General features: G+C 47.3%; 3 protein-coding genes across 17 annotated transcripts in view; 2 read left to right on the forward strand and 1 right to left on the reverse strand.

Annotated features, from left to right (window-relative positions):
• The window catches only part of ACOXL (acyl-CoA oxidase like), a 390,431-nt gene extending 376,291 nt beyond the window's left edge, over positions 1 to 14,140 (forward strand). Inside the window, exon 17 of one of the 2 annotated variants that reach the window (XM_024242376.3) lies at positions 13,208 to 14,140. In XM_024242376.3, the coding sequence (XP_024098144.2) occupies positions 13,208 to 13,408 (201 nt within the window). In that variant the 3' untranslated portion in view covers positions 13,409 to 14,140. The remainder of the gene's footprint in view (positions 1 to 13,207) is intronic. The other variant, XM_054547921.2, reaches the window with a different exon arrangement.
• Positions 14,104 to 17,378, reverse strand: LOC129056107 (uncharacterized). The gene is made up of 4 exons (XM_054546700.1): positions 17,371 to 17,378; positions 17,314 to 17,318; positions 16,354 to 17,279; positions 14,104 to 15,708 (listed from the first exon to the last, which is right to left on the reverse strand). Exons 1-3 carry the CDS (start codon positions 17,376 to 17,378, stop codon positions 16,588 to 16,590), a joined length of 705 nt encoding a protein of 234 aa, XP_054402675.1. The 3' UTR covers positions 14,104 to 15,708; positions 16,354 to 16,587.
• Positions 16,573 to 19,293, forward strand: part of BCL2L11 (BCL2 like 11) — a 46,946-nt gene continuing 44,225 nt past the window's right edge. For 6 of the 14 annotated variants that reach the window (XR_008522281.2, XM_054547923.2, XM_054547925.2 and 3 more), the window contains exon 1: positions 16,573 to 16,754. Coding sequence is in view for 5 of the 14 variants with exons in the window: in XM_054547924.2 (XP_054403899.1) it covers positions 18,223 to 18,491 (269 nt within the window). In the remaining 9 variants the exon portion in view is untranslated. Of the gene's footprint in view, positions 16,755 to 17,892; positions 18,492 to 19,293 lie in introns of those variants that run through there. The other 8 variants (XM_054547924.2, XM_054547922.2, XR_008522280.2 and 5 more) reach the window with 8 other exon arrangements.

Here is a 19,293-nt window from a genome sequence, read left to right on the forward strand (position 1 = left end):
ATAAAATAAATTTCATTTTCCCATACAGGATTTTGTGTGAATATAGGTTTTAATTTCTCTGTAGTAGATGTTCAGGGGTTCCATTGCTGGGTCGCATGGTAGGTGCATGTTGACATTTTTAAGAAATTGCCAAACTTTTTTTAGAGTGGCTGTAACATTTTACATTCCCACCATCAGTGTAGAAGTAATCCAGTCTCTTCACATCCTCACTAGCATTTGGTGTTGTCATTACTTTCTATGTTAGCCATTCTGATATGTATGTAGTATATTTCATTGTAGCTTTAGTTTGCATTTACTTAATGGCTAATGATGTTGAGTATCTTTTCATATGCTTATTTGCCATCTGTATGTTCTCTTTGTTGAAAAGTTTGTTCACTTCGTTTGCCCATTTCTAATTGGATTGTTATTTTTTTAAACTGTTTATATGTTCTAAATACTAGTCCTTTGTCAGATATGTAGCTTGCAAATATTTTCTAATTTATTGCTTGCCTTCTTATTCTTTTAATATGGTCTTCAATAGAGCAAAAGTTTTTAATTTAATAAAGTCTAATTTATCCATTTTTCCTTTTATGGACTGTAATGTACTTTTACTGTCAAGTCTAAAAACTTTTCACCTATTCCTAGATCCTGAAGATACTATCCTATGGGCTTTATCTAAAAGTTGTATACTTTTACATTTTTCATCGAGCCATGATCCATTTTTAGTTACTTTTTATATAAGGTAGGAAACTTAGGTTGAGATTCCTTTTTGCTTGTTGGTTTTTTGGTGTACCAATGTCCAATTGCTCCAATACTAGTAGTTGAAAAGGCTCTATTTCCCATGTTAAATTGCTTTAACACCTTTAAAAATTAGTTGGTTGTATTTGTATGGTTCTATTTCTGCATTTTCCTACTTTATCTATGCATCTATGTGTCTATCCCTTCACCAATACCACGTAGTCTTAATTAATATAGTTACATAAGTCTTGAAATGTGGTAGTTTGATTCCACCTCTTTATTATTTTACAAAATCACTTTAGCTATTCTAATTCCTTTGCCTTTTTATAGAAATTTTAGGATAATCTTGCCTATATTTACAACAAATCTTTCTGGGATTTTGATAGGTATTGCATTAAACCTGTAAGTTAATTTGAGGAGAAATTTCATCTTATCGTGCTGAATCTTCCAGTCTATGAATATGGTATGTCTCTCTACTTATATAGATCTACACTGATTTATTTCATCAGCATTTTACTGTGTTGAGCACACAAGTCCTAGTCTTCTACATGCTTTGTTGGATTACATCTATGATTGTAAGTGGTATTGCATATTTAATTTTAGTGTCTGCATATCCATTACTATTATATGGAAAAAAACTATTTTTATATGTTGATCTTTTATCCTATGATCTTGCTCAACTTGTTAAATCTAGAAGTTCTTATAGATTCCTTGGAATTTGCCATATAGACAAATATGTAATCTGCAAATAGAGATAGTATTTCACTTGATAAAAGATTCTGTGTTGACAATTCTTTTCTTTTAGCACCTGAACACATTTCTGACTTCCATGGTTTCTAACGAAAATCTGCTGCCAATTGTTTTTTTCTCCCTTGTAAGTAAAATGTCATTTCTCTTTCTCTGCTTTTAAGATTAAAAACTATTTATGATGTACCTTTGAATAAATTTCTTTGGATTTACGCTGTTTGGGGTGGGCTCAGCTTCTTGAATTTGTTGTCTTATCTCTTTTGCCAAATCTGGGGAGTTTTCAGCCATTTTTTCAAGTACTTTTCTGCCCAGCCCACTTCCTCTTCTCTTTTCAGAACACTGATGACACTTAGGTTAAATCATTTTTTAAAAATAATTACACAGGTTCCTGACCCCTCTGTTCATTATATATTCAGTCCATTTTCTGTCTATTATTGAGATTCAGTAATTTTATTGTGCCATCTTTCAGTTCACCAATTCCTTCCACTGTCCCCTCCATTTTGCTGTCAAAACCATCCACTGAGTTTTTAATTTGGGTCATTGTACTTTTCAGTTCTAAAATTTCTATTTGGGCTCCTTTGTATCTGCTTTTCCATTGCTAAGATTTTCTGTTTCTTTGCTGAAACTTTCTTTTTTTTCATTGACTTCAAGTGTGTTTATAATTGCTCATTGAAACATTTTTATAATGACTGCTTTAAAAACTTTGTCAGATAATCCCACCATCTCTGTCATGTTGGCATTGACATCAATTGATTGTCTTTTTTCACCCAGTTTGACATCTTCCTGGTTCTTGATAGGAAGTGACTTTTGATTGAAACATGAACATTTTGGATATTAAATTATTAAACTCTGGATCTTCCTTAAATCTTCTGTTTTAGCTGGTTTCCTCGAACACTGTTATTACTGCCTTATAGGGATAGTAGTCTAGGTTCTCTACTTAGTCTCTATTGACATCCAAAGGGCTGGGGACTCCTTGTTATTTCTGGGTGGAAGTGGGAGTTTTAGTTACTAACTAGGCCTCCACTGACATCTCACTAATGGGGAGGGCAGGAAAGCCACATTACTGTTCCCTAAAGGGTCTTTACTCACACTGGCAGTGACTTTGTTACCGCCATGTGATGACTAAGTCTTGACTCCCACTAGGCCTTCTCTGACAGCACCCCATCTGGTAAAGGGAAGGATGCCTCTCTACTGCAAGGTTGAGGTGGAGGTACCAGCTCCCCATGTGGTCTCCACTGACACCATGGTGGGCACCTCACTATAGCGTGTTGTAGCTGTAAGAGTAAGCTCCCCCATTTAGCCTTTAGAACCATGGCAGGGGTTGGGGGCATGGAATGCACGGTTTGTTCAAACTAGGCTTTTGTTAGGATTTTTGTGTACATCTGTTGGTGGTTTCAGGTTGCCAGCTTTTTTTAGCTCCAGTGTGGGATATATGAGGCAAAAAGAAAATGCAAGGAATTCACCACTGTGTCATTCCTTGAATCCTATGCTTCCTAGATAGCCTGATTTCTCTTCACCTTTCAGAATCTTCTAAGATTTGTTTTATATAAAATATCCAAGGATTCAGTTGTACTTAGTAGGAGAAATAGGAAAAAACATATCCATCTTCTTAGAAGTGACTTTAACTACATTTTTGTTGTTGTTGTTGTAGGGTTTTTGTTTGTTTGTTTGTTTGTTTTGAGACGGAGTTTTTGCTCTTGTTGCCCAGGCTGGAGTGCAATGGCATGATCTCGGCTCACCGCAACCTCTGCCTCCTGGATTCAAGCGATTCTCCTGCCTCAGTCTCCCAAGTAGCTGGGATTACAGGCATGTGCCTCCACGCCCAGCTAATTTTGTATTTCTAGTAGAGACAGGGTTTCTCCACGTTGGTCATGCTGGTCTCGGACTCCCGACCTCATGTGATCTGCCCGCCTCGGCTTCCCAAAGTGTTAGGATTACAGGTGTGAGTCACCACGCCCAGCCTTTGACTACAGTTTTTGAGAAGAGAAAATGGTATCTGAAAGAACTGGAGAGCTTTCTGAGTTCATTTCGCCCCAGATCAGTGTTCTCCATGGAACTTCAATTTTTTGAGCCCCATTTGACTAGAACCACCCCAATCCCTCTGTCCTCATAAGAAGTCTGCCTTTAACTGTTTCTTCCAGCAGCAGTACTTACTTGACTTTATGTAAAGAATCCTTTCTAATCTTTGCTGGCTTGAGAACCATTCAATCTTGATTCCTATAAGTCTAAGCCAGGAATTTTCCTAGGGAAAGAGTTGACCTTTCTATGGCAAAATTAGGAAAATAAAATGTATCAGGTTTTTCATAATGCAAGATAAGTTTTCTTTAAGAGATTATATTATTATATTCTCCCTATATTTTAGGTGCTGAAAGTTACCCTTTAAATAAAATAATAATCATAGACAGTTCTTTTTTGTTATCCTTACTTGACAAAAGAGATAAGTTGGCAATCTCATGTTGGTTCTCCCCAAATTGCTTTGTTTACCTTTATTTTTCTTTTAATTTTAAAAATAGAGGTCTATTTATATACATTGAAGTGCACGAATCTTTTTTTGTTTTTTGTTTTTTGTTTTTTTGAGAAAGTTTTGCTCTTGCTGCCCAGGCTGGAGTGCAATGGGACAATCTTGGCTCACCTCAACCTCTGCCTCCCAGGTTCAAGCGATTCTCCTGCCTCAGCCTCCCAAGTAGCGGGGATTACAGGCACGTGCCACCACGCCTATTAGTAGAGACAGGGTTTCTCCATATTGGTCAGGCTGGTCTCGAACTCCTGACCTCAGGTGATACCACCCGCCTTGGCCTTCCAAAGTGCTGGGATTATAGGCGTGAGCCACCGCGCCCGGCCGAAGTGCACAAATCTTAATGGTGCAGTTCAGCGAGTTTTGACAAATAGCAGACTGTATAATGCAGATCTCAGTCATGTTAAAGAAAGTGTCCATCACCCAATAAATTTCTCTCAGACACTTTTCCATCAATTCCTCACCCTGACCCCTGAGTTTCTAACTTTATTACAAGAGCTCAGTTTGTCTGCTCCAGAGCTTCGTAGGAATGGAAGCAGATAGGTGTATGTTTCTTTTGCTCAGTATAATGTTTCTGAGATATTTGGTGATTCATTCCTTTTTTAAATTAATTTGTTTATTTTTGCTGAGTAGTATTTCATTGTATAGGCCCAGCCCCTCTCTCCTCCCAAATGCTTATCTCTCTAGAACTCACCTAATCAGAGTCTCCAGGAACTGGCCTTGTTACCTCCAGCTGACCTCAGCTGCATCATTCCATAGGTATTAAGGTGCAGTGTTACTTATACTCATCTGTGGGAAGAAAAAATAACTGAAGACTTAAGACTCACTTCTTTTTTCTTTCATTAACACAGTTTGTATTGAAAAAAAAGTTTATTCTCCTATTAATGGACATTTAAGGTGTTTATGGACTGATGTTATGAATAAGATTGTCAGGAATATTTTTGTGGAAGATGTTTTATTATATCAAATTTAGAAACATTTCAACCATTACATCTTCAAGTATTTTATGTCTCATTCTTTCTGACTTCTGAGATTCCAATGGCATGTATATTAGATTGCCAGTATATTCCCACATGGTACTGATAGCCTGTTCATTTTTTTTCTCTTTGCCCCATTTGGAATAATTTCTATGAATCTGTTTTCAAGATTATTGATTTTTGTTCCTCAATACTCACTCTGCTGTTAAACTCATTGGTGAATTTTTATCTCAAATATCCCATTTTTAAGATCTAGAATTTTCCTTTCATTCTTTCTTAGGAGTTACATTTATCTCATAAAATATCCCATGTTAATCTGTTATATCCATTTTTCTCCTTCTAATTTTTTTTTTTTTTTTTTTTGAGACAGAGTCTCGCTCTTTCACCCAGGCTGGAGTGCAGTGGCATGATCTTGGCTCATTGCAACTTCTGCCTCCCAGGTTCAAGCAATTCTTGTGTCTCAGCCTCCCAAGTAGCTGGGATTACAGACATGCACCACCATGTCTGGCTAATTTTTGTATTTTTAGTAGAGACAAGGTTTCACTGTGTTGGTCAGGCTGGTCTCGAACTCCAGGCTTCAAGCAATCCACCCGCCTCAGCTTCCCAAAGTGTGGGATTACAAGCATGAGCCACCGTGCCTGGCCTTCTCCTTGTAAATTCTTGAACACATTTATAATAGTTGTTTTTAAATCTGTCCATTAATTCTGGTAACTGGTCATCTCTAAGTCTGCTTTTACTGATTGTGCTTTCTTTAGATTTGGGGTCACATTTTCCTGCTTCTTTGCAGGTCTAATAACTTATTATTGTACTTCAAACATTGTCTATAACAGATTTCACTTTCTTTTGTTTACTTTCCTTTCTTTTTACTGGTGGTTAGGGTCAGGGACTAGCCATTAAGATTCCTCCTAGAGTCAGGTTGAGCAGGAACTGCTTTACTTAGACTGAGTTCACTGTGCTTAGTCCACCCACCCCATCACACTCCCCTTTTTATTCTTTCAGAGTTTGAGCTGTGAAAATGGTGAACTACAGTTTCAGATATCTTTGATTCACCTTTGGGTTGAACTCCAGCGCAGCTCCAAAGTCTATGCACCATAAGGATGCATGGGACCATGCAAATGTCCTCTGCTTTTCAGTTTCCATGAACTGCTGCTTTCATAGCAAAATTCTGGGTTAAGGGTAAAGAATCGCTAGGCTAAGCGTTTGTTTTTGTGCTAGCAGTTCTTCCCAATTCCAGTCCATCTGGCCATTTTTCTCATCCCTTCAAAGTCTCTCCATCTCTGTTAGGCCCAGTCTTCTGTCCACCTATCCCCAAAACAGGCACCTACCCCATGTGTGGAAGCTTCTGTGGATGTTGGCTTACCAAGAAAGAGCTCATCTCTCTGAAATCACTTCATTAATGTTACTTTCTTATGTATAGTGCTTTTCAGTAGCCCCATAAAACATCTGATTTTTACTTTGTTCAGATTCTTCAGTTTGTAACCATGGAGCAACATTCTCTTGAATCTATCTACATTTTAACTAGGAGCCCTCCCAGTTGATTTTCAGATCATTTGGGACAATGAAGTTGAATATTCCAGGACCCACTTACACAGAATTTCTCCATAATAACTTTGGACTCTTATTGTATTTTTAGTTTTGGCAGTTTGTGGGGATTTTGCCTCTTGAAAATTTTTGACTGAAGATTATTCCTTCTTGAGTGTGTTTACATTTCTTTGGGTTGGTACTTACAAGACTAAACTATCAGTTGATTAAGTTTTTTTTTTTTGGAAACAGGATCTTACTCTGTCACCCAGGTTGGAGTGCAGTGCATGATCTTGGCTTACTGCAACCTCCACCTCCTGGGCTCAAGCAATCCACCCGCATCAGCCTCCTGAGTAGCTGGGACTATAGGCATGAGCCACCACTCTCGGCTAGTTTTTGTATTTTTTGTAGAGATGGGGTTTCACCACGTTGCCCAGACTTGTCTCAAACTCCTGAGCTCAAGCAATCCACCCGCCTCGGCCTCCCAAAATGCTGAAATTACAGGCATGAGCCCCTGTGATGCCATTATTTTTTATATGAGAAGTGTGCAGCTAATACTCCAGCTTTATTACAACTACCTAATTGAATATTCCTTCTTGTTTCATGTAAATGCCTTTGTCTGTAGAAAATGCTACTATGAGCAGCATTGTGGTTACTTTAATTCCATTGCCAAAACTTTTATATGGTTTCCTGTATTCTAAAGGGAAAGGTATATGCACTTGTCTTCTTTCTAAACTTTTCCTCTTATGAATCAGTAGCAGTATGAATAAATGTCAGAAGTTCTTATTAAGTGGTTAATGTTGATGCCTCTGTCTCAGCATTCTTGTTTTAGGTAATGATGATTAAGCAAACTTTGTCATGGAAATGCCAGAGTTAGAAAGAAATTGTATTTATTACTAACTAGAGAACCCATGATAATAACAATAATATTTATAAATAATCAACCTGCGCCAAGTTTACTAAATCCTTCCATCTTAGAGATAAGGAAGGTAGTATGGCTTGGAAGTGGCAATGTCAGAGTTCAGAGCCCTTTTTCTCTACCGAAGTGGACATTGTCAATAATACTTAGTAAACAGCCAAATTGTGTACTCTTTAGTTGAAGAAAATTGCAATAGAAAGGATATTTTAAAGGTAAATTTTCTTCAAGTTTAATTATTTAGTGAGGCTAAAAAAAGTGATTTTGTTGTTGTTTGGTAAGGAAGGCAGTTTCTCTATTCTAACATTTCAGATTATGCTAAATATTGTTTATCAACTGAAGGAACAAATCAACATAAAATATAATTTAAATTGATTCAGAGAAAATATTAGCTGGAGTTCTGATTATTTAATAGACCCGTGGAATGTCATTTTATGCTAAAGAAACTTGGTTGTAGAGAAAACCAATGAGAATGTATGTGTTGCTGGGACCAGGAGATGCACCAAGCTAAGGTCTGACCCTCCCTGGAGGAGCCAGCCAGTGGGCAATGAAAACAGGAATGGAGCTTCCCTTTCTAGTAGTTGTTGGGTAAATTGAGAGAAGTAGAATCACAGCACACGCTATGAGATTATGCCTCGTGTGAGTGTTTCAGGTTTATTTTTCTTTCATTGACTGCTTAGTCAGGCATAAGTACTAAGATGGGAAATTAGCTGCCACAGACCTACCATCTGATCCTTTACAGAATGTTTGTCTAAAGGGAAAGCAATTCTTCAGGATAAGTGAGCGAGGAGGAGATAAGCCAGGCCAAGGTCTCTGTGCATTCAGTGAGTTTGGAAGTCTGCAAAAAGTGAGAATAGGTGCAGGTTAACTACTTGATTGTGCCCATTTTCACCAGTCACGATTTACCAGTCCATGTGCTGCTCTTTTGAAGGCACTTGAATTGTGTTTGACTTAATTTAAGGTGGTGATCCAAAGGAGCAGGGAGGGCCTGTTGACCAGTGTGGAAGAGCACTCCCAATTTACTGAAGGAGAATCCAGAACAGAGTTGAAGCCTTGTCCTTCTGCAGGAAAAGGTCCTTCTAGGTCATCAAGCTGGCCTTTTCACGTGGTAGCTGGCTCTGAAGCCGATATCCTTGGCACCTTCCTCTGGTGGCAACATCATAGAGTACTCCTGGGCACCGTTACTGCCCTGGTCCTCTCAGAGAATCTGAGCCAGTGTGGCTGGGCAGATCCATGTTCTCCACACTAGGCACACACAGAATACAGATTCTGACTTAGGAAGAACATCAAGGGTCACACGTCTGCCACAGTGGTGGAGGCATTTCCTCAGTGCAGCACCCCATATCCTCCAGCAACTGGAAGCAGTGAGGCACTGGGGGAAAAGATGGAGGCAAAAGGGTAGACAAGGCTTTAGAAAAAAAAAGCCCTGGGTTAAAACTCTAGTTGCATCAGTTACAAGGTATGTGACTTAAATTCTTTAAGCCTTGGTTTTCTCATCTGTAAAATGGGTTGATACCTGATAGAGTTGTTATGAGTACTGAATAAGACAGTGAACATAAACCCCTCCTCTGTAATCTGGCACACAGTAGTTGTCCAGGAAATGTCAGCATGGGGCAGAACACAGAAGACCTTGGTTACATATGTAAAGTGCCATATGTTGCCATATAGCATTGTTATAAAGATGCTGGAGATACAGCAGACTGACAAGTCAAAGACAGCTAAGTAGCTCCCTTCTGTACCTCATTGCCTTTACCTGCCTGGCCCTCCGGGATGGAATGTGGAAAGCATAGATACTGCACAGCAGAGATGGATCCTTGGCAAAGGCTGGAGTAACAAGCTATGAATTGTTGACTGGGGACTAGGGTTGGATGAGACAAGTATGGAATAAAGGTGGCCAGAGGCACCTACCAGAATGCCAGTTATGGTCACAGCAGAAGCAAAGGTGATAAATGACAGCCACAAGTAGCACAGAACCTCATTTTACCAACCACTTTAATCTTATTCCCTCATCACATCTTTTAGATTAAAAGATGTTTGTTGATTAAGGTTCCCCTTCCTGTAAAGTTTCTAGCTCAAAATCTAGTTAACCTAAAATGAAGTCAACTGAAAAATAATGGACAGGAAATTACATTAATGGCTCACCAATATCTAACAATCCCTTAGAAAGTAAGAGTTGGCTGCATAGAGATTCTTTTTGGAAAGGAGGTGGAACTGGTGCCTTATAGCAAGTTTATTTGTTGTTTTGCTTAGTCAGGTTAAAAGTTTCTATTTCTGTGCATTAATCGGTGATAATGACTGATACTTATTCTGTGGGCAGGCAGCCTGGACAGTTCTTTGGCTAGTGTTACCTGGGATCACTCCTGTGGCTGCAGTCATCTGAGTTCAACAGGACTAGGATGTCCAAGATGGCCTCTCTCTCATATCTGGCAGTGGGTGCTGGCTGTTGGCCAAGGCACCTTGGTCCATCTCTATGTGGCCTTTTGTCCTCCAGCAGGCTAGACTGGGCTTCTGCACAGCAGGTGTTCTCACGGTTATAGGAGAGTGATAATGGGGGATTCAAAGCTTCTTAAGGCCTAAGCTCTGGAAATCACACAGTGACATGTTCCCCATATTCTATTGGCAAAGCAAGTCATAACTCAGCCCAGATTAAAGGGATGGAGAAAAAGACTCTACCAAGGTAGCCAGACAAGAAAGGGGCTAATGAAGGGACATTTCAACTTTGGGTAAGGGATTTTTCACATAAAACAGCATGTGGTCATCTTATGCTGAGAACAGGGGTTAGGTATATGGGAAGAGGCAGGAAAACCTTCTGCATGGAGTCCTAGGAATAGCTGGGGTGTCCCTCCAAGTGCACTGGGCACTTCCCACCCTGAACATCTATTGTAGGACTAACACCACGCCATGCTGGGAAAATATGGTTTGTTCAGAGGACTGCAAAGCTTAGTCACTGCCCATCCCTCGCCATCCCACTCTCCCAACTGAAATAAGGAAACTATAGGGAGAGTCAAAAAGAGCAGAAAAATAAATTGAGTACTGCAACTAGATGGAGGTGGGAAGCCAAACTGATGTTACAATTTTTCCCTCACTCCCAAATATACATATTAATATAGTCAAACACAGTGTCATCCCTTGAGGGCTGAGTGCTTCTGCTTTCTTTAAAGCAGATATTCTCAAATTCCACTCACTGGCTATTTCTATTGGATTGTACCTTCTTATTGCTTGTAGAGCAATAGTGCCCATGTTTAGGTTTGACCTTAAAAAATTTTTTTGCAAGAACCTATAACTTGTTCATACTTTTTTATTTTTAAAGTATACCTATTCATTTATCTTTTTCAAAAGCTGGTGAATTTTCTTTGTAAAGATATGGGTAAGCTTGAAGTACTTTGTCCAGCATAAATGGGTCATAAACTGGCAGGGCAGAGGACCCCTACAGTATGTGCAATTTTTATGCTTATAGTATGGAAGCATGTTTGGTAACAAAACTAAACTTTACACTGCGCAGCCCCCTATAAAAATACCCCCAGTAATAAAAATACTGTAACTGTGTAATAATCAATGGTATATTATCTACTCAAGTTTATTTTGTATTAAAGAGATCATATATTTTTTAAAGTTTTTAAACCGCCTCCACAGCTTCACAATGTGAGACCTGTTCCTGTAGTGTGTACCATTAAACCTCTAAAGTCCAGAATTGTACCTAACACTGGGTAGGAATCCAGCACACCGTTTGTGAATGAAAGGATGGTAATTATTATTATCATCTTGACAGCCAGGAACAGAGGTGGGTGGGTACCTGGAATCAGAGTCAAACAATAACTAAGAGTCAAACAGTAACTAACAGGAATGATGCCGGATCCGTCCATTGAGACAATAATCATTCTGGGGTTTCTGTTGCAGTCTAGGAAGAATGGAGAAGGCTAGAAGGAGTATTTTAAACTGCCCCAGAACTTTAGATTTAGAAAGAATCTTGGCAGTCAACTCCTCTTCACAGCCAGTTCATTTTTCCTCTCTAGGGTGCCATTGGAGGGGACACTCCCTGAACATTTATGAGTGAAGAAACCCTCCTTTTCACCAGCCATTGGGTTCCTTTTCAAGTTTATTTTTCAAAAGTTTTCTTTATATTGAAATCTGCCTCATTTAATTCCTACCTCTGGCCCTACGTTCTGTATTTGGCACTAGATAGATAAAACCCATACTCTATTTTACACTCATTCAAATCATTGTATTTCCTCCACCGGTGAATATATTACCAAAGTTGGTTGAGTTTCATAATGCAAACCCAAAGGGAAAATTATCTTGAATAATCATATGACAATATATGGAAAGTTTAGGGGCTGTGTACGCCACCTCATGGTTTTGAACTGTGTGGTTAAAGACATTGAGAGTTGACAGATTAGTCAGGGATTTTTCAAGAGTATTAATTACAAACTTTGAAATCTTGGTCAGTGAAAGTTCATTTTAGTGCATCTTGCAAATATGATCAAAGGTCTTTTCAGTACTGATTTGATGATGCTTAACCACAGTGTGTGAAGAATGAAGTTTTTCATTAGAAATTACTGATGTAATAGAGCACATTTTCAGGGAAGATGTATTGTTGGACTATTACAATTCATGCTCTTCCCCCACCATATCCCTACCCTCTATATCCCCCATCCCCTATTTCCCCCACCCTCCTCCTTGGGACCTCGCTGAAAACCTGGAATAATCTGAAAACCTGAAATGGCATTTTGGACTGCTGCAAGGGAAACTGTCATCTTAACAACATCAGTGCGGCTCAGACATGACTACCATGTGAGGGCAAAGGTGGGGCTGGTGTAAGTGATGTTGTTAAACCAGTAAAAATAAACCATGAAAACCTGGGGATTTACTGTGATTTGGGGAGTGAAACAAATTTACCACTGGCTGAAAACTTGAAAAATGGAGTACAATGTGTAGATCAGAAGAAAGGAAAGCCGTCCCTCTGCCCTTGTGTAGTTTTAGAAAAACAATCTTATTATTTTGGTAGCTTTCTTTTTTTCGTGAAAATAAAAAAAAAAATACACTGGCACCTAAGCCATGGAAAATGAAATAAAAATACACCAGTGCAGCTTCCAAAACACTGACTTGCATCTCCCTCTCCTATCCGCCGGGAATGTCTTATCCCTGCCTTCCAGTGGCTGCCAGAACCAAGGGCATCCGCGGCGTTCCTTGGCATTGGCGTTAACAGCAGATGGATTTTCCGCAGCAGCCAGGTGGAAGATGCTTAGCATTGGTCCGCCGTCTCACTGTACTGAATTTCAAGAATCATGGCCTACCGCCAGCCAGGTCCGAAGGCGCTAGTCTGGGGAGACTGGAGCAGGTCTCTAGTGGTTCACCTGTTCTGAGGCTCTTCCTGTTCAGTTGCCTCTGCGCGCCAGAGGGTGGCACCCCAGGCACTCCAGAGGTGGAGAGGAGGGGACGACAGGGGAGGAAAAGAGAGAGGAGCGGAGGGAAGGACCAGGGAGGAAGGACCAAGGAGGGAACATTAATAAATTCTCAGACCTTGGTCTCGAGTTCCCGGCTAATTTGGGGGCAAAGCCGACCCCACGTCCACGCCCACCCCCTTACGGGAAAAGCCTGGGTTTCCACTGGGCTAGGTGTCAGAGTTGGGAATGTCTAAAATAAAAAAGGCTTCCGAGGGTTATTCATGGCCAACAGTTTCCACAGGAGAACCAAAGGGAAACTAGTTTCCGGGGCCGCTGTGTGTGCGGGTGCTTGGTGTGCTGAAAGCTGCTGTCACTAGATGGCTGTAAGTGTGCCAACATCTGACCTGTCTCATTGTGTCGTGTTTTGCAGTTGCTGGATTTGTGCGACTCGGTGAAGGATGATGCCCTGAGGGTGATTTCGACCTTTAACATTCCACACATCTACCTCCACGCACCAATCGCCGGAATCTCCAACCCGCGGGCCGCGTGGGCTTTCTACCCTGCACCGCTGCAGCCGCTGCCACGGGAAGAGGCGCGCTTCCAGCGGCCCAAGCTGGGAGCCAAGCTCTAACGGGTGTGGCGGGAAGTGTGGTGGCCCGCCAGCAGCTGCCACGACGCTCGCTCCACTGACGCCCGGAGCTGTGGCCGAGGCCGGGGGCTGGCACCCGCTGGGCCGCCGCTCTCGGGGATTTTGGTGGCAAAGCGGAGGTCCCGCCGAGGCTGGCGAGGTGCGCGGGTGGCTGCTAGGAAAGAGATCCAGACGGTCGTCTGGTGCGCTGGATCCCTGTGCCCTTTCCCTGAAACCCAGCCTGGCCTGACTGCAACCTCTCCCAAATTCAGTGCCCGATCCCCTAGACAATCAGGGTGGGCTCCCCGCTGCGAGCGCGCCCCACAGCCGGGTGCCGCCAAAGGTCTCCTGCTGTTAGCGGTGACTCACATTCCCAGTGATTTAGAAAAACTGTGGTGCCGAGTGAAAGAAAAGAAAAAAAAAGCAAACAACCTTAGATAAAAAAAAAAAAGCTCCACTCTTTCCGCGAGCGGGAAAAAAGGTTTGGTTCAGCAAGTGATGCTTTTTCAGTGAATCAGACGCTCTGGGGCTCTGCAAGGAAACGCACGGACTGGGAGAAGGAAGTGGGAGCCTAGGGTTTTGCTCTCGGCAAAACAAGAACTCGGCTTGTCCTCCCAGGCCGGCGGTTTCCGTACTGCAAGACAAGGCGCGGAAAACATTTTTACCATCTGACGCAGTAATCTGTCCTTTAGAAGAGAATAGGTGAAAAGTTTAATAAAGAAATTAAGCGATGTGGAAGTCGTTCCCGCTGCTTGCAGAGGGCAGGGAGGCGGGCCTGAGCAATTTCGGAACTAGGAGAGACCACGTCGGCAAAGCCTGTGGTCCCGGACAAGGGCCATGGATTTCCCATTTCTCAGATCCCGGCTGCCCGACTTCATTCTTGTTTCTTTCAGTCCAAGCCATCCTCCCTTCTCCCTCCCTCCACGTCTCTTGGCAGAGACAGAAAGGGACACCGCTTTGTCCGCGTCCACTGCGAGGGAGGTGACCTAAAACCCATGGGCCCTTCTCACACTTTATTCTCTGCGCTACGGCCCAGTTCCGGGAGGACCTCCCGACGGCGCGGGAGAAGGCTGTAAGGGCTCGCGGCCCCCGACGCGGCCTGGGTCTCGGGGGACCCATGAACCCGCCACCTCTGGCCGGCTTCCTTTTAGTGCCCCAAATAGGAGCGCTTAGCCCGTTGCTTCCCCCAACTCTTGTTTTTCTAAGTGTTCACAGGGTCGCGAGAGCGAGCGACGCGGGGGCGGCGAGGCTGCAAGGCTGCAAGGCTGCACAGGAACAGACGACAAGAAATAGGGCTTTCTTCTGCGTGGTTCTTTTCCGGTCCTTGTCTGAGTCGCCCGACCCCGCGGGGAGCGCGGAGCATTGCGGCGTGCGGCGGGCTTCGGCTCTCAGCCCGCGCAGCAAGTTGCGTTGCTTTTCCCCGGGTGCGACGCAGAACGGCCGAAGAGCAAAGTTCGTCCGCGGTAGGAACTTCGAGGCCCGGTGAGGACAGATCTCCGGCCTCCGAGTCTACTTAGCCGTGTCCACGCTTGTGCCTTTTCCCTCTTGCAGCGAAATAACTGGGCGGGGCCCGACGCGCGTCCTCCAGCGACTCCGGGAACCCAAGGCCTCCTTCACCTCGCTCAGAATTCACCCGAGAATGCGCTGAGACTTTGGCCTGGGGCTGCGCTGTGTCCCACTGACGTTACAGAAGCGCTTATGAATTTAAAAACTGATCCAGGTGGCCGGACGGCGGGACAACGCCTCCTCACTTGCTCCTCTACGACCAGGCCCCTTCCTTCTCCTTGCCGGCTGCGGTGGTGGGTAGGGTGGTCTCTTTACAGAGTTTCCTTAATCCATCTAGCCTGACCTCACCTGCGGGATGTTCCATTTCCCGATCCACCTCCCACACCCCCGCTGCAGTTGTCTAGAAGCCGGGGCTGGGGAACTGAGGCGCGCGAGGAGCAGACAGGAGGGCCGGGGTTGGGGGCGCCAGCCACGCGTTGGGAGAGCAGACCCGGGTGCAGACTCAGAGGACTGGAGAGGCGGCATGGGGTTTGGTCTCCTGGGAGGTAGAGTGAGGTGCTGCGGACTCCAGGGAGGAAAGGGATGGGTGGGGAGGCGGGAGGGGAGGAGGGACGGGGTATTTTGCGCTCCCGCACCGCGGCCCGAACTCAGCTGTTCTGCCTTCACTGGCCTCAGCCAGTCCAGGGAGCTCCTACGAGGTTATCTGCGAGTCCAGCAAATCTTGGGGGTCCTAGCCGAATGTAGTGCGCAACGTTCTCTCTCACTTGGAGGCCGCCACTCACCTCGTTTTTTTTTTCCTAAGAGGATTTTTTTTCTGAGTGCTTTTTTCATTTCCCTGTTTTACCTGCTCTGCACATGCCTCCCGCTCTCACCCGGGAGGCAGCGAAGACGCCCACTGGGACCGGGCCTGGCCGTTTTCTGGGCGCGTCCTGCCCCCACGGGCTCTGTCTCTTAGGGAGACTGGGCGCGGAAGAAAAGCTGGAGAGCCCCTGCGGGGTGGCAGGAGGAGGGTGCCTGAGTCCCGCGAGAGGCCCGGGAGAGGAAGATGCGCAGCCTGCTGATCCGCGTCCCGCCCGGCGCCAGGGACCCTCAGAGCGAGGAGAGCTGAAAGACCTCGCCCCGCGCCTTCCCGAGGACCAACCCAGTCCCCGCGCCTGCCCTAGAGCGGCATAGAAACTCAAGGCACAGTGAGGGCGCAGGGCGCCTCCTGAGGCTTTACACCGCCGGCCGGGCCAGCGGAGGTTGTGACCAGAGCGCCCCCGCTGTGCCACGCACGCCGCGGCCGCCACCGGGTTGGGGGAGGTGAGCGGGAGGCTAGGGTACACTTCGGGGTGGGGGATGGGCGCGCACATGGCCGCCAGCAGGCAGAGTCACTCCGGTAAACACGCCAGGGTCGGCGGCGCGCGCGGGAGGCAACCCAGCGGGGCAACCCCCGCCTTTACCTGTCCGAGCCTGCACGCGCCGGCGGCCGCAGCGACGAAGGGGCGGAGCTTGCCAGCCCGCGCGCCGGGGAGGGACCTAGCGGGGGCGGGGTCCGCAGTGATTGGGCGCAGGAGCGGGGCCGCCAGCCAGAGCTGGGCTGCAGGGCCGCGCAGGTTTCACTTCGCTCCGCGCAGCCGCCGGGTCTGCAGTTTTTTGGAGCTCTGCGTCCAGCGCCGCTGCTGCCGCCGCCGCCACTACCACCACTTGATTCTTGCAGCCACCTTGCGAACCCTGCCACACTGCGATCGCATCATCGGGGTATTCGGTTCGCAGCGTTCCCGCCGCCACCGCCTCGGCGCCCTTCCCTTGGCCCTTGTTCCTCCAAATGTCTGACTCTGACTCTCGGACTGAGAAACGCAAGGTAAATACCTCCAAATCCCGGGGCGCGGGCCTGGCACCGAAGGAAGAGTAGTGCTGGAGCCCGAACGGCACCACCTACTGCCCGCTTCCCGTGCACGTGCGAGCGGGACGCTTGCATCGGCCCCGCTTGTCGCCGGCGGGAGGTGGGGATCCGTGTGGATTGGGTTCCATCTCGGGCAGGTTCTCTTTAAAGAAAAGTCGTTCACGCGGAACCTGCGGGCTCTTGGCCGAAGTGCGGCTTGGGATGGGATGCTGCGCGCGGGCCTGGTGAAGGGTCGCAGGTCCGGGCAGGAGGAGAGGCAGCGCGTGCTTTTCGGCGCCGGCCCGGGAGCTGGGGACCTGCTCGTAGTATCGGGCTGTGCGCCCAGCCGGAAAGTGTCGCCGCCGGCTCCGGCGCCCTCAGAGTAGCGGCCGCGCAGTGCGAGGGTGTTTCGCGTCTTGGTTTTTTGGGGCGCGCGGGCCTGTTGCGGAGGATTTGCGGAACTGCGGTGGTGATTTAACTGACGAGACAGGGCTTTTCCTTTTACTCATTCAGGCCAAGGTTTCGGGGCCACTGCTGCGTTCGCTCTCTCAAGCGTACCTGGGGCCCCTGCTTGCTTTGCGGGAGTCCTGCGGACTATGCCATCAGCACGATCCCCTGGCAGCGAGAGATCTAGGTCCTCCCCTGACCACCTGGACCGCGCAGGGGACTAGCCGCGGCCAGCAGAACCTGCTCGGTCCCTGGGGCCGGGCTATCTTAGTGGCTCACGCGTGCCCGAGCACACCCGACCCGGTTCGCGGTGCAGGCTGGCGGCGCCGTGCCCTCTGGGACCTGTTGCCCCAGGGTTGGCGCTGCTGGTAGAGGGCCCAACGGACGCCAGGGCGGAAGGTGTGAATTTACTCGATGGTCGCGGACGTGCGCGTCCGTGGCCAGGGGTGGCCCTTCGGCTTTGACTCGTGTCTGCGGCGCAGCAGGAGAAAGAGAAGAAGTTGTTGGAAGAGAATAATTGCCCCAGCCAGGGCGGTGACGGCCGTTGGGGTCTGCCCCCGACGGGCCAAAACAAGGACAAGTGGCGAGGACTGGGCCTGGGGATGGCCCTGCGGGTCCGGGCGCGGCGCAAGTCCTGCTTTGTCTCCAGGTGCCTGGCTGTCCAGGGCGGCGGGAGCTGCTAAGGCTTGTGTCCGGAAGGAGCACAGGGATGGGCAGGGTAGCCGGGCCAGCCGGCCCTCAAATCCTCCGACGAAGCGGCAGCCGCCACGGCCACGGCCCGAGCAGCGCTCTGAGGCGAGTTTGTCAACAATCGCCTCGCCTTTGGCGGCTTGACCCGTAGGCGCCGCCCCCACCGCGGCTGCCGATTGGCTGCGGCGCGGAGCGACCGCGCGCGGACCAATTGGGAACGCGGGCACCCGGCGCCAGCGGCGCGGGGAGGTCGGCGGTGCCGGCGGCGGCGGGCGCAGAGCGCAAGGGGAGGAGCGGGAGGAGGCGGAGGATGTTCCCGGCGGCTGCGGCCGGGGCAGCGCGGGCCAGAGGCGCGGCGTGCGGAGCCCTCGGCTGCCCTGCGGAGCGCGGCGGCGGGCTGGCGGGAAGGCGCGGGCTCCGCGCTGCGCTGGGGACTCTGAGCCCGAGTCCCGGGCTTTGTCTCCTGCGCTGCTTTCGTGGTGACGGTCAGGGGGTGCCCGGTCGGCGAAGCGCGCGGGCCGGACGCCGCGGGGCTCGGTCCCGGGCCCGGACGCTGCGCTCTGAAGGGAAGGCGCAGACGTGAGTTTCGGTGTGATTGCCTTCTGAGGGGAGGGTCTGTGGGACGAAGGGGGCGCGCACCGGTGTCGCCTAGCCTGCGGACCTAGTTGTAGACTTTGCAGGGGTTCGCTTCGTCGCCCTCCGCCCCCCCCTCGTATTTAGGGGTGTGTGCACCGAACGGTGCGGCTGCAACTCAGAGAAGTTCTGTCTGATTCGGTGCGGCGTGCGGTACGGGAGCGGGAGGGAGGAACCGCGGGAGGGAGGGACCACGGGCGGAGAGAGCGCCGGAGCCGGGCCGAGCCGCGCTGGAGTTACAAACTCTATTGTGACGCACTTACTACGACTGACGGCCGCTGCCAAACCTTCCCCAGACTTGCTGCCCTCAGCATTTTCGGCAAACAATGGGGCCGGAGCAGGGAAAGCGGCCAGCCGCCTGCAATCGCTGCATCTGCGCCCGCTCCTATGCTCCAGCGTCCTACCTAAGCCCGGGAAGTCAGAGCCGCTGGGAGTTTCTGACTTATTCAAGTCTGTCCTGGGTAAAGAGCACGTGTGAATAGACTTCAGATAAACTGCTTCTCTGGAAACGCATGTGTGTGTGCACCAGTTCCGCAAGCTGTTGACATTGTTACTGTATTTTGTTTGGGGGTACGAAGTTTAATCCCACCCTCTACCAAAAAAAAAATCATACCTTTATTATTTTAGGTGCAATTTTTTTATTTGGGAGATTGTCAGAAAAGTATAGAACATAAAGTATTTGGGATTAACCCTAAGAATTTTTAATCGCTAGGTGAGAGCTAATTTATTCATCGATTTTTTTTCTTTT

This window comes from Pongo abelii, chromosome 12 (assembly GCF_028885655.2).
Source record: "Pongo abelii isolate AG06213 chromosome 12, NHGRI_mPonAbe1-v2.0_pri, whole genome shotgun sequence".
NCBI lineage: Eukaryota > Metazoa > Chordata > Mammalia > Primates > Hominidae > Pongo > Pongo abelii.